The sequence below is a fragment of the Agaricus bisporus genome (genome assembly GCF_000300575.1).
Source record: "Agaricus bisporus var. bisporus H97 unplaced genomic scaffold AGABI2scaffold_10, whole genome shotgun sequence".
Taxonomy (NCBI): Eukaryota; Fungi; Basidiomycota; class Agaricomycetes; order Agaricales; family Agaricaceae; genus Agaricus; species Agaricus bisporus.
In genome coordinates, this window is record NW_006267345.1 from 1,211,756 (window position 1) to 1,225,302 (window position 13,547).

A 13,547-nucleotide genomic window follows, 5' to 3' on the forward strand; every position below is an offset into this window, starting at 1 on the left:
TCTATTTCTTTGTGTATGTAAAATGTACTATGCAACGATGTGGAACCACCGGCGGACGCCGTCCACCACTAATGCAAAAGCTGCCATGTTTTGCCAGAGGAAAGCTACTGAAGCAAAAAACATGCAGATTTCTGCAATGCTAATTTTGTGATTGACGGCAGGGGGGGGACTGGCAGGCTGGTCTGGCACAGCATGCTTCTTCACTTTCTGCCACACGATGACTTCGCCCCGTTCACCATTTATTCCTATTCTTGCCGCCATGATTGTTGGGACCATGTCGACATCCACAGCCTAACAAACGTTAGAAAGTTCAAGGCGTTGCATCGCAATCACCTACCGTGATGACCTGCACCCGTATATCTGAGCCGAGCTCCAGTTTGTCCGCAACCTCCCCACTTCGCCGATCAAAAACATAAACCACACCGTGGTCACTTCCTATGACAATGTGAGTGGAATCCTCCGCAAATGATACCTGACGGGCCCTTATTGACTTCGAAGTTGGAACCGGGTACGTACGAACCCTAGCCCCAGAATTGACGCGATATAGGGCCGCCCCCTCGAGCGGGTCATCAATGACGAATACGCTGCCCCACGCGTTAACATCTGCATCACCTCTGACATCAAATCGTCAGTCGGCAGTAACTTACGGTGGATTGTCCTTACATCATGCCACCGGTCTTCAGTGGATTATCAGCTTTACCATCATTTGCGCGTAGGCTATGCCTGTGCATTGTTGGTTTTATCCATATAAATGAGGGAATGCTGTACTTACACCTGACCATCATGCAATCCAAAAACCAGGAGATGGCGGTCTTCGCCATTGATAGGTCCAAAAGCAATGGACTTTGGAACACATTCGCCGGCACAGATTGTTACGGAGACCACATTTCGAAGCGTCACCATTTCGTCAACAGCGAAGAGTTGAACGACGGCACTCCAATTGCAGACAGCAAGCCGATTAGATGCTGCCTCGTAAGCTAGGCCGGTGATCTCGGACGGCTGTGCGACTTGCACGCAGTACGTCTCCTCGAAAGCTGCCGCCTTTTGTACTGAAGTTAAACCAGAAGTTCGCCGCAACGATTGCCAGTCACTCACCCCCATACCCTTCTTTTTGACCTCCCTCCAGCCCACAAGAAAACCAGCTTGAGTGCCATAAACCAAGCCCACCTCCAACTCATCTTCATGCCGCAACCAGGTCAAGGCCGTTGTGGCCCCTCTTAAGCCTGCTTTACTGGGGGTTGTGAATTCGCCTTTCGTCTGCACATTCCATATTTTGACGCCATCGGATCCTAAATATCGGTCAGTGAGTAATGCTGACTAAGTGATTATAGACGCTTACCACCACAGGCCAGCTTTCCATCCTCAGTTCCACGCATGCATAGGATGGTGCCCATATGCCCCAGTTTTGCAGTTTTGCGATAGTGCGTGATTTGTGAAGCCATGATGAATGCGGTTTGAAGCCACTGCTGAAACGATATCCTTTTCAATTTCCTGCAAACAAAAGCGCAGCGCCACCGGCATCTCGAAGGCTATTGTTCTTCATGCTTTTCATTTCTCCATCTCCGATTTCGGCGGACAACACCGTAGCAACGTCAGATCGTTGGAATGGCGACGCCGTTCTGTTGTTTCACAAAGTCGCTGACGCCGTATGCATTTGTTCCGATTAAGTCTCATCTAAGCGTACTATCTATTAAGAGGGCCTCGAAAGAACTTTGATATCCAAAATGATTGAGACGAAGCCCACCCCCCCTTTTGCACCGACATTGCCCCCTCCCCCTCCATTGATCGTCCTCTTAAATGATACAGACCTTGTTCTTGACCCACTCCCCGACGTTCTGTTGGGCGAAGATTTGCCGCTGGCCAGCCCTCGCGTCCGCTTTCATCCATACAAGCGACCGCCTCCTTCACCTCTTAGGCCGGGATTTACTCGCAAGTCCCCCAGCATCCAACGCCCAACTAGTCCGACCCCGTCCATTGACACGGATGACCTGTCGGATGAATCAAGCGATTTGTCCTCCATTGAATCAACCCCATGGGGGACCCCTGTCCCGCCTGCTGCTTCGACCAGTCGAATTTCAAAGAAGATACGATTCAAGCGACCAAAGGGAGCCGGGAGGAAGAGCTTAGCAGAGCTAGTGTCATGGGACGCCGATCTCATGGCATCTATTAAGGTAAATCAGCCTTACCCCCAACAGTTAAATGCTGACAACCTACATGAAGGATGATGCACGAAAACTCATGCTCAGTAAACTGGATCCATCCAACTGCTTCATGATGCAAGACAAGGACAAAATGACCTTGGTTAGGCGGGAGGTGGGCCTTCAACTACGGCTCTAGCACCGTGTTCTAACAACGTTCTAGATGGTGAAGAAGCATCCCATCCTCGACAATTATGTCGACATGTGGCCGCTCGATAACATACTGATTACACTCTTGAAGTACAGATCGTCGCATGGTAGAGACACAAGGCAGGCAGTACGGAAAACCCGGCGATGAGGGCACAGGCAAGCGCACGCCATGAGACGTAAGGGAATGTAACGGTGTAAGAGGGTGCAGGGGGTGTAACGGCGTAAGAGGGCGTAAGGGGGCGTAAGAGGCGTAAGGGGGCGTAAGAGGGCGTAAAGGCGCAAGGGAACCCATGGCCGAATGTGGACACGCTAGCCGTTCTATGATTAAAATTTTATTGTAGAAAAGTAGACTATAATATACTAGATTAGTTCGTTGATTTTGCTGAACTGAATTAACACGGACGGCTCCGCAATATCTCTAGCAGCCTGCGTCCCCTTTTCCACCCCGGCATTTATTGAACCCTGCGTCTGAAAATCATTGTCTACAAAGCGGAACAGTCCACCACCGGTGTAAGAGGTGATCGAGGCTCGTTTGTCCCCGGCCTTCAATTTCACGTTGCTGTGGGTGATCGCAGCGGATGGTATAAGCGCTGCCGAACCAGCCGGAAACTGGATGACAAGTCGAGGTTCGTGGAGCACCAAGTGACCACCCGCGACGTCGTCAAAGCTCCCAAGCGCCACTATAGCACACCAACCATGAGCAAGGTTCATGGAATCCCTATGAGGCCAGGTTACAACGGAGGAGCCAGCATTGGGGCAACAGCGGGCAAACACGCTTTTCTTGCTTATTTTGCGTAAATGAGAGTACCCCGGTCGTGATATAGCTAGGTCTAGGGCTTCACGATATCTTTCGTATAATTTCGGCGCCCACCTATTGAATGCGCCTCGAAAGGTATGAGATGATCAACCATACTATGACAGGTGGCTGCTCACATACCATCGCAAAAGCCAAGGACACGCCTTGCCGGCTTGGATTCCAGGAGAATATCGAGGCTATCCCGAAGGGATTCAGGTAAGGCATTGGTGATGGTGACTGATCCTGGACCATGGGTGATTCCAGAGTCCATGGCAGGGTAGTCTCCATGCCGATGATCAAGGCATTTCTTGGGGAGGCGGCTTTCCCCGAGGGCTTCCAGGGCCGTGTAAAGTCCTTGACAGTCTCGCAGATAACTTTCTTCAGATGGTCTGCCTGCAAAAACGGCAAACACCAGCCCCTCGTCGTCTAAGAGGGGCATAGGTTTGATCCCTACCGGAACCGAGGTCAGAAGGTGAAGACGTCACTTGATTGAGGACGACTTACCATCCCAAGGAATGAGAGTATATCCATGCGATATCACATCCGAGATATTACCATGAGGGAAACTGCGAGCATGAGGGCCCAAGTGGATGCCGCCATAACCGCCGGTCTGAACTTTAATGCTGGAATACTTGAAACCGGTATCGACAGGTGAGCTCGAGGCTACGACGGCCTGACAATCTCGTTGGGCACAGCGATGCCCCCCTTCATTCCTCTTGGCGGCGCGAGGTTGGCGCCGACGGTGGGTGCCAGCGTTGGTCATTGATTGGCGGCTCTCCTTCCGTGGCCTTTTGGCCTTGCACCTATATTTCTTTCTAGCTAGGAGGTTCGTGCCAACATAGGCCTTGTCGACGACTGCAGGGCTCAACGGTAGCTCGAGTGGAGTAGGTTTGAGATTAACCAAAGGTGGCAACGCGTCTTTGAGTTGCTGTGGCGACAACGCAGCAACCGTCTGCTGGACATGTGAGTCTACAGCGCCTGTGAATTCACGCCCACTTCGCGTCTTGCGTTCCACATACTGCGATGAATGGTATGAGCTTAAGCCGAGAGACATAGATGAGAGGCAAAGCGGGTCTATCTTCCGACGTGTAGGTTGAGAAGAGAAATGAGAAAAAAGCGTGGGGACGCCAAGCATCCAGGATGTCACCCATACATCGTCTTACTGGGACCGCAGGGAGCAGTCGTAGGCCAGACAAATGCATGGGCTGGGAGTGTTTATAGCGGGAGCCCGCTATACTGTAGGGTGTACACTGGGAGCCCAGTGTGGGATAGTGGGAGGACGGCACAAAACCGCCCGTCCTGATACGCGGGTCTTGATGGGTCTTCATAATACGCACTCTGGGAGAAGATATCAGTTAGAGATGCCGAGACTGAGCACTTACGAGGGTTTTGAAGCTAACGGGGGGTGGATGGTGGGGTGGAAGGTAGAGGCTTGATGCAGCGTCATCTGGTGTGACGCGGTTGTCACCTAGAGCGTACGCCCACGGATCAATAGAAGAGGTGAGCGTCATTGTGACACAGACCGGGCGTAGTGTCACAGAACAATACAGTTGTGACTTCACGTGCGCTACGGATCACACCCAATTGTTCACGCTTCCAGCTTTCCTTCCCACAACCTCTCAAAACGACGTGCATCATAGTTTCTCGGGCTCCCGTGAACTTCATCGTCTTCATTCTCGGGCTCCCGTGAATAACACTTTCTATCTCTTGGTCTACCAGGAGACTCACGTCCATTAATTCCAACCCATTCTACTCCCATAATGCCACAAAGAGCGTATCTTCTGGACGGAGATGTATACTACTCGCCAAACTCCGACAGAGATGTACAATTACCTGGTGAATTGAACATCAACGATATCACTTTTTTCAACAATGTGGGCGTGGAGGCTTTCCAAGCGCCGTATTGGTGGTCAGAGAAGGTTCCGTGGTTGGGCTTTGTGCCGAGACGACCTGTATGCTGGAATGGTGCTCTCATGGAAGACATTGGCTACATGCCTAGGCGCTTGCTTGGTACCGATCTCACGGGTTACAAGTTGCCGTATCTTTCGCGAAATAGGTGGTTGGCTGTGGAAACGTTGATTCGAGAGGTGCTGACGCTCTTTTCGACCCAATATAAGATTCAATATCTGGAGCCCTACTCCACTCGAAAATGGGGTTACACCAACAGCCACCCAACAGAGGAGAAAACGTGGTACTATGCGGGTCAGGGAAGAGACTGGTTTGCCATGTGGATCGCGTTGCTTTATTGGATGCTGAAGATTATCCCGGAGGATCCTCGTCATCAGGAAGGCATCACTCCAAAAGAGTGGTACAGGGTGTTGATCATTTGGGACAAGGCTCGCATAAGCGCTTGGGAGTCTCTGCGTTGCGCTCCACTGCTCCAACCTTTCTGGGACGCCAATCGCTCAGGTGTTTTTTTACACAATCCTGACGATCAACCAAACCAACCATCGGCGTCGTGGTTCGACCATTCCGGCGTGCCAGTCTGGTACCGCTGGGGTTCTCGGGAAACTTTCCAAAGTGAACGAAATGATACTCGCCTTATGGTGCCCCCTCCTGAGATCCTCCAAACCGTAACAACGCTCATCTCACCCTCTGTGTCTTCCTACGCCACGAACGCGGGGTATGACTGGGATAGTACACAAACCTATGGTGTGTGGCACACGACACATATTATTATTTTTGAGCTAACTCCCGCTTTTTAACAGAACCTCACTTCACGCCTGCCAGCCCCCCAAGAACACAACCCACGGACGACGACCTACCTCCACCATCGTCACCATCTCAAACCAGCAAACTTGTGTACAAGAATGGACAGCCTCGTCCAGTTGAAAGGTCTGGCCGAAATGTTTGGGAGCCGTTTCATAAGAAGCACGACAAGAGGCACCAGAAAATGCTACTCCGCGAGACCCCAACTGCTCGACAAACCAGACTTAACCGTGAAAAGAATCCGCCATTTGTGAGTGCAGCAGTGTATGTATGGGAATGGGATTCGGAAACTCCGCCCAAGTTCGTTCGAACATTGATTCCCAAGAAAGATCGTAGCGAGACGCTGGAAGATGCCCGCCCGGGAGAGGCACGCTACGATCCATTTTGCAATGAGTGGAATATATGTAGTGAATGGGTCGATGAATCGTACGAGGAATCAGATTGGGGAGCCGACGAAGAAACCCGAGAGGAATTGCACCAAGGAAGGGATGAGCGAGGTTCAAACGCCCTCCTTGCTACTTCACCAGATCAGACTATTTTACCCATACCCGCTATATCAACAACGACTTCAGTGTCGTCGATGGCAGGAGCACCCGCCATGCCCTCTGTACCCCGAAGTCCTTCTATACCTACTACCTCCCCCGCCATGCCCCCTGGTGAGCATACTCTGCTGGGGGATAGCTTAACGCCCGTGCCCTTGGGAGAATTTGAGAAGTCTCGACTAGAAGTGCTTGAGACTCTGACAAAATACTATGGATTTTTGCCCCCTCGAGGGTTACCCACCAACGTTGGACCCCTAGCAAAACTAGCAGATATCAAAGCTCTACTTGCTATCACTGGCACCACCGCCGTTAAAATAAATAGTGCTCTTTGGGCGACTCCAATAGGCAAGGCTTGCATTGACTTTGGGTTGCAGTTAGCCAACAAGGAAGGTCGGGAACCACCGGCAGCCGTGTGGGACCTATCACCAAGCTCCAGCGACCCGCTTCAATTCTCTCTTCACTTGCGCTGCATCAAACGTGTGCGAGCTGGTAGCCAGCTCCTCTACATGTTTGACTTTGGCGAACTGGCCACCGTTCCCTGGAATATCGCAGTGTATACCGCCTCTGCAGCTCTTATGATCTGTTGCCTGCACTCCGAGCTCAGAGACGATGATATCGCCGTCGAATTGGTGCAGTCAGGGGTTCCTTTTCGCACTTTGCAGAAACAAATTGGTCTCAAAGTGGTGGTGCCTCATGAGCTACCATGCTCTGCGACTCCAATGATTTTTTCGGATCATGTATTCACACCCGGCGATTACGAGTTTTGGAAGCAAAGGAGCCAGTCTATACTGGATTCAAAGCGAGGCCGTGCGGCTGTATTGCGTGGTGGTTATGTTTGGCGCTTGGCCTTGGCAGCGGGTCATGGTGTCAGTGAAGCATTGAAGGGGCCTTCCGGATTACATCATAGGGACCATCTGAATTTCTGTGCATGGGATAAGGACGGCGTAGAATATGTGGATGACGATCTAACGAAGGATGAATTAGATCTCTTATGTGGTGTGTATCAAAGTTTTACCGGTACGTTCTGTAACATGGAATCATGGAACAAATGCAGATTTTGACGCTCAACGTTAGGTACTGGCACAAATATCAAGAAGCAGTCATGGTACCCGCTCGTCTCCACGTTTGAAGGCAGTGGTGAGGACCAAGGGCGGTGGTATTACCGACTGGAGCAAAACTACACGAAACGCGAGTCATCCATCCTCGGCGAGAAGGTTACGGTGGATCCGAAACTGCTGCTGTCGGCTACCCAGTGGCGGGATAAGGTTCGAGGCTTTGGAGAAGCCAGGCGAGCCACCACTTCTGTAGAAAAATGGTCGACTCATTTTATCAATACACACTGCTCTTTATAACTATTTTTTCTTTGATTCTGTGACTGCTGGATCATATATTGTTTATAATACCTAGAATATGTTGTAAACACTTATTAATCTTTTTGCTTCTTTGTACGTTGTTATATCTTGATTTCCGCCTAGAGCTTTAATTAGACATCCTGTTATCGCCCGCATTTCTGCGGGAGCATCATCTAATGATAAATTTGGTACGTTTTTTATCATTTCGTTTTCGTGTTACTAAAATGTATATCTAGTTTCTTGTAATTACATTCTGGTCCATTATCAAATCTTTAAGCAAAGTTCCCTGCCGAAGTTTAAGGTCCAGGCACGCCGATAAGTTGTTTTTTGAATCGTGATATTGGCGTTGAGTGTCGATTTTTATTGGTATGTACCATTCCGTCGTCTTGTTTTCATTCTTGTTGGCATAGTCTGTTCTAGGAGGCCCGTCAATACGGCGCGGTGGATTGCGGAGAATGTATCAAGTAAAACGCAATCGGATGACCTTCCACGGTATGGCTATGGCATCCACTAAAAGAAATTTGCCAATGATATGTAATTTGCAGTGAGCCAAATATAAAATATCAGCAGAAACTAAAAACTACGGTGACCTTGAGTGCTGCTTCAGCGTGTCCGGGCCCGAATGTCATGCGCCCCACAATCCTGCTACGCTTGTCTAGTATTTCAAGTAACATCTCCCACCCGGGCGCCGCCTCTCGATACGCGCCCTGAACAGTCCCAATCTCATGATCAGCCATTCAGTCCTGCCCTACTGAATGTATTTGTCGAGCGGGGCGTGTAGAGATGATCGATCGGCGATGCTCGTAACGGCCGATCTCCATCTCGCACCAACAACTAATGGATACCATTAAGCGTGCGCGGTACCATCATCCTTCAAGTTACCTACCATACTGCTGCCACCGGATCAATCCCTATCGGCACTCTAGAGACCACCGAGTATGGTCTGTACGACCTTGATATCTTCCCTGACGTGCCCGTCAGATGATAGAATGTCGATTCATAACACTTACTCACCCCTCGCCGAGCGTACGAAGGCACCACTAACCTGCATGTCTGTCTCGTGTGCTAGGATCAGCCAGACTTGAAGTAGCCAAACAGTGGTCGTACGGCGCGATGGTGGCCTTGCACCCCTGAACTGAAATTCTCCATCTTCACGCCTTGGGTGAACGAGATACAGCCAATCGAGGGAATCTGCGGCCAGCTGGGCGTTGAAAGGTTGTAGACAACCAGTAGAAATTCTTCTGTCGATAAACCCTCGTTGGTGCATTAGTTGAACAAGGTGAATAAGTTAGGGAATGTGTGTTGTACGCTACTGTTTGGATGGAAATTTTTTCGAGGTGCGTACACATTTGTTTGCTGTTGATCAACTCTGACTCTTCCATCCCCGTCCCTCATCCACCCCAACCTCGTCGACTGTTCCTCTTCTAATCTCCGTTCCGTTCTTTGTTCTTTCTGCCCCTCTTCATGCCACTCTTTTTTCATGCCCTTTCGTTCACCGCTACGTTCAAAATTGGCGCACGATACCAACGCCTCCGTCTTCTTTCTCAGTCATCCATTCTGTGGAGGCGAACGATGTCCATTGCCGACCAACGAACAATCAAGGTCTATCGCATGGCGACGATGAAGCCCGACACTCACCGACAACGGGATCTGAGAGGAGCTATCGAGAGAGCGTTGAAGGAGGTCTGGCCGCAGGTAGTAGTGTATACCGCTCAAAACGCGGTTACTGGGTTTATTTGGGCTCAAATCAGGTGAATTTTCTGCTTGATCTTGTCTTTTTGTCTCGATAACCAATATTCTCTTGCAGAGCTCCATTCCATCATTCCGGCTCGCCCATCTCCAGGTCCTGTCCTGCGCATGCGACTTTACGTTTGTATGACGGCGCTTCAAACCATGTTGGAGGTGTACATGCTCCTGAACACCCTGACGAACCAGCGACCTTTAAAGGTGGAATTAATAAGTGTTCGTATAACGGCGAGAAAATGGTAGAAGATAATTTTGTATTTGCCAGCGATGTTTCCTGCTAAATCGCTTGTTTTGCGTGTTAATGGTATATTTCTTGGAGTCGATTGTATTTATGAATAACCTCACCCCATCTGATCATATATTACGCGTCGTATACTTCGTACCAGCGTACGCTCGCTATACGCCTACCGTGTACCCACCGTACGCTGGGCGTATGCTGGGCTTACGCTCACCTACGCTCACTTTCGTTCTTACCTAAAAGAATTATACTCAGCAGGCATTTCGGTCAAGACCAAAATGGCTACCGAAAGTTTTAATTTCTGCTTTATTCGAAATAAGGTTTTTCGGTACCATATTCAGGTTAACCGAAAAATTGTATTCCACCGAAGTTGAAATAGTATCCCAAATAAGTTGATTAAGATAAGTATTTCGGTCGGGTATAATCTAATACTTTGACAATTGTTTTCAGCTAGACCGAAATCACCGAGATTTTCGGTCAGATTTTTAAGTCAGCTGATTCTTTATCTTTCGTTTATCCTTTCGGTCCGGCACCGAATTTATCTGATTAAGCGGAATTTTCGGCTGAGCCGAAAACGTCAACTTTACGGTGTGATTGTACCTGCTCCGCATGATTCGGAGGTAGGAAAGATAAGATGAGATTGATAAGTTCAATTGGTAAGTCTGTAGCTTGCGCCATTTTAGCAGTATGCCGATAGTTTAGCCTCCATCGAACTGTAGCAGCAGAGGGAAATTATTACATAATAAAATATGTGACAGATGTGACAGCGTGACGCCGTGACATTCTGGCAAGGTTCTAACATATCCAATGTATTATATTTACTATGCTAATATAATCACTTTCACTCTTAAGCTTCTTATTATTGTCTTAGTTGACCTTGAGTGTCTTAATTATGTACTTGTGTGACTTTAATATGACTTTTTATCAATTTATTTTTATGTCAGCATTCTCATATTTATGAGAAAGACATCAACTAAGTACAGTTTAAGTAACTTTTAAGTCATTTCCAGGAACCTTGAGATACACAGGCCTAAGTATCATTAAGAAGATTAAGAAAGGTATTGATTCTTAATTGTTTCTTAATGACTGATTAAGACCAATTAAGATCGATTAAGAAAAAAGCCGTTTTCCTGATGTATTCAGCTGGTGTAGGGTCTGTTGTCTTTCAACCGGTGGTGAATGGAAAAGAGACTAGAGCGGTCGAGTTTACGAGAGTCCTTCATGTATCGAACGTGGAACGATAGCGGTTGCAGTGGCGATCCTAACGAGCCTAGAAACGAGTCAAACGGATGGGAACTGACTGAGCAATTCCAAGAACAAACTGTGGACAGACTGTAAGAAGCTATATTGTGATATACTAACTTTTACTCACCTGTGGACAGACTGTAAGAAGCTAAGGCCTCTGAAGCGTCCACAGGGAAGTTCAACCATACATGACTAAGCTATCATGTGACTAAACTCGTCCGCATATATCTAAGTCCACCAATAACACTTGTAGACTGCTTGCTCACTCTAACATCATGTTCCTGACCTCAGGAGTAATCTCTTATCATGTCTCTACCTTGCCCGACACAAGGGCTTCAATATCACTATCTCCGCTCAATCTATTGACTTCCAATGCAAAGGGAATTTGCTTTTCACGGCCACCATCCATTCTAACAACTCTGCTGAGCTCGACGGCTCAACTCTCACTTCTGAGACTGCTTTCTCTGTCTCTACTCTCCCGGTTGACCTCTCGCTATGGCATCGTCGCTTTATTCATCACAACTACGCTGATGTGAAGTCTATGATCAGTAAGGACCTTGTTTCCGGGCTCAAACTCGAGTCCAACTCATCCCCTGACTCTATCTGTGAGCCGTGTCTGGCTGGCAAGATGCATTCTCTTCCTTTTCCCTCCTCTTTGAATCACAATCGCTCTCCTCTCGAGCTAGTGCATTCAGATCTTCATGGACCACTCCCGGTCGCTTCACACTCAGGCTACAAGTACTGGATCACCTTCATTGACAATGCGACGCGTTTCCGGGCGGTCTATTTGCTCAAAGCTAAGTCGGAGGCATTTGAAGCCTTCAAAGTCTACAAATCTTGGGCCGAGACTCAACTCGGAGTCAAACTGCGGGCTCTACAGGATGATAAGGGTGGCGAGTATATGTCTAAGGCTTTCATAAGCTTTACTGAGCTTGCTGGCATCGAGAGACGTCACTTGACTTGGAACCGGCCTCAGCAGAATGGTCTTGCTGAACGGGCTAATAGGACTATGGGAGAGAGGATCACTGCTATGCTCTCGGAATCTCGGCTACCTGCTTCATTCTGGGGTGAATGTATCTCGTCTATGGTCAATGTCTGGAATATGCTTCCTACTGCTTCGCTTTCGGGCACCACTCCCTTTCAAGCTTTCTATAAGCGAAAACCTGATGTCTCACATCTCCGGGTATGGGGGTGCACTTCATATGTCCATGTACAACGAGATAAGCGAAATTCTCTCCAACCTCACTACGAGAAGTGTGTCTTTATAGGCTATCCGGCTGGCTACAAAGGCTGGAAATTCTACAACCCAGTCACAAAGCGAACCGTGATCTCCGAGAGAGCTGATTTCGACGAGAGATACTTTCCGGGCACTTCTAAAGCCCAACTCGAGGCTGTCCCGTCATTTGCCTGCACACCAGACTCACTACAAACTCCTAATGATACATCGTCATACTCGGGACTGCCACCTCTACAGGATGAAGGGGGTGATAATCACTTCCCTCCTGCTCGTCCTAAGACTCCCACTCCGTCCGCTTCAGTTCCTCCTGAAGAGAAGCCAGTTCTACCCCTACCACTTCCAGTAATTCCTCCATTCATTCCTCCTGTGATTCCTCCAGTCACTCCTCTACAAATCCATGCACCTCTCCCAGTGACTCCTCCTACTGCCGGAGCGCCTCTTGAGCCCCCTCACGTTCCTAGACATACTGGGCGAGTTCGGAAGCCTCCTGGTCAATGGTGGAAGCTCAAACAACCAGACTTAGCTGGTAATGACTCTGACTCTGATGATGAAGCTGCTCTGCTAGCTGACTCTGAGTACTGTGAAGTCGAGTTTGCTGGAGCCGTCTCGGGTGCTGATCCCCGGAGTTATAGACTAGCAATGAAATCTCCTGACTCGGATTGCTGGACTGAGGCTTGTAACACTGAGATCTTCAATCTCGAGGCTAACGGGACTTGGGAGTTAGTGGAACTGCCTCCAGGCAAGAAGGTAGTCAACTCTGGCTGGGTCTTTAAAGTGAAACGACTTGCCGACGGCTCAATTGAGTGCTACCGGGCTCGTCTCGTTGCTAAAGGCTATTCCCAACGTCCCGGATTCGACTTCACCGAGGTCTTTGCCCCTACATTCCGTCCTGCATCATTAGCCTCTTATTCTTAGCGCGTAGCTGCTAGAGAAGGCTACAAAATGCGTTCAGTCGACATCTCTTCTGCCTTTACTTATGGGGAACTCGAAGAGGAGATTTATATGCGCCAACCCGAGGGCTATCACATTGGTAGTCCTAACATGGTCTTTCGGCTCCGTAAATCGCTCTATGGCCTCAAGCAGGCTGCCAGACAGTGGAATAAGAAACTCCGGAGTGTTCTTGAGGGCATAGGCTACTCTAGGCTTCGCTCCGACAGCTCCATCTACATCTACTCCAAAGGTGACATCAAGGTCATTGTGCCAGTATTCATTGACGACATTACTCTTGTCTCAAAAAGTGATGCTGCCATGGCCTCGGCTGTCTCTGAGCTGTCCAAGCACTTCAAACTCCGTGATCTCGGGTCTACTACACTTCTGCTGGGTATTCAGGTCAC

The 13,547-nt window shown here is 49.0% G+C and overlaps 6 protein-coding genes across 6 annotated transcripts; 2 read left to right on the forward strand and 4 right to left on the reverse strand.

Moving 5' to 3' along the window:
* Positions 1-27: 27 nt before the first annotated feature.
* Positions 28-1,442, reverse strand: AGABI2DRAFT_121345 (hypothetical protein; the record flags this gene model as incomplete). Its single annotated transcript, XM_006455351.1, has 7 exons — positions 28-291; positions 338-435; positions 517-614; positions 664-723; positions 773-1,041; positions 1,096-1,289; positions 1,340-1,442. 7 exons carry the CDS (start codon positions 1,440-1,442, stop codon positions 28-30), a joined length of 1,086 nt encoding a protein of 361 aa, XP_006455414.1.
* A 282-nt stretch (positions 1,443-1,724) lies between these two features.
* AGABI2DRAFT_145576 (hypothetical protein) lies at positions 1,725-2,496 on the forward strand (the record flags this gene model as incomplete). Its single annotated transcript, XM_006455352.1, has 3 exons — positions 1,725-2,171; positions 2,221-2,313; positions 2,362-2,496. The coding sequence occupies 3 exons, from the start codon at positions 1,725-1,727 to the stop codon at positions 2,494-2,496; spliced, it is 675 nt and encodes a 224-aa protein (XP_006455415.1).
* Positions 2,497-2,708: 212 nt separating this feature from the next.
* Positions 2,709-3,233, reverse strand: AGABI2DRAFT_75567 (hypothetical protein; the record flags this gene model as incomplete). The annotated part of the gene is made up of 1 exon (XM_006455353.1): positions 2,709-3,233. A coding segment is annotated over one exon (525 nt), but the record flags the coding sequence as incomplete, so codon positions are not given.
* Positions 3,234-4,359: 1,126 nt separating this feature from the next.
* Positions 4,360-4,655, reverse strand: AGABI2DRAFT_121348 (hypothetical protein; the record flags this gene model as incomplete). Its single annotated transcript, XM_006455354.1, has 2 exons — positions 4,360-4,482; positions 4,527-4,655. The coding sequence occupies 2 exons, from the start codon at positions 4,653-4,655 to the stop codon at positions 4,360-4,362; spliced, it is 252 nt and encodes an 83-aa protein (XP_006455417.1).
* A 249-nt stretch (positions 4,656-4,904) lies between these two features.
* AGABI2DRAFT_121349 (hypothetical protein) lies at positions 4,905-7,747 on the forward strand (the record flags this gene model as incomplete). The annotated part of the gene is made up of 3 exons (XM_006455355.1): positions 4,905-5,796; positions 5,853-7,412; positions 7,470-7,747. 3 exons carry the CDS (start codon positions 4,905-4,907, stop codon positions 7,745-7,747), a joined length of 2,730 nt encoding a protein of 909 aa, XP_006455418.1.
* Positions 7,748-8,669: 922 nt separating this feature from the next.
* Positions 8,670-9,014, reverse strand: AGABI2DRAFT_121350 (hypothetical protein; the record flags this gene model as incomplete). Its single annotated transcript, XM_006455356.1, has 2 exons — positions 8,670-8,712; positions 8,758-9,014. The coding sequence occupies 2 exons, from the start codon at positions 9,012-9,014 to the stop codon at positions 8,670-8,672; spliced, it is 300 nt and encodes a 99-aa protein (XP_006455419.1).
* Positions 9,015-13,547: the final 4,533 nt, after the last annotated feature.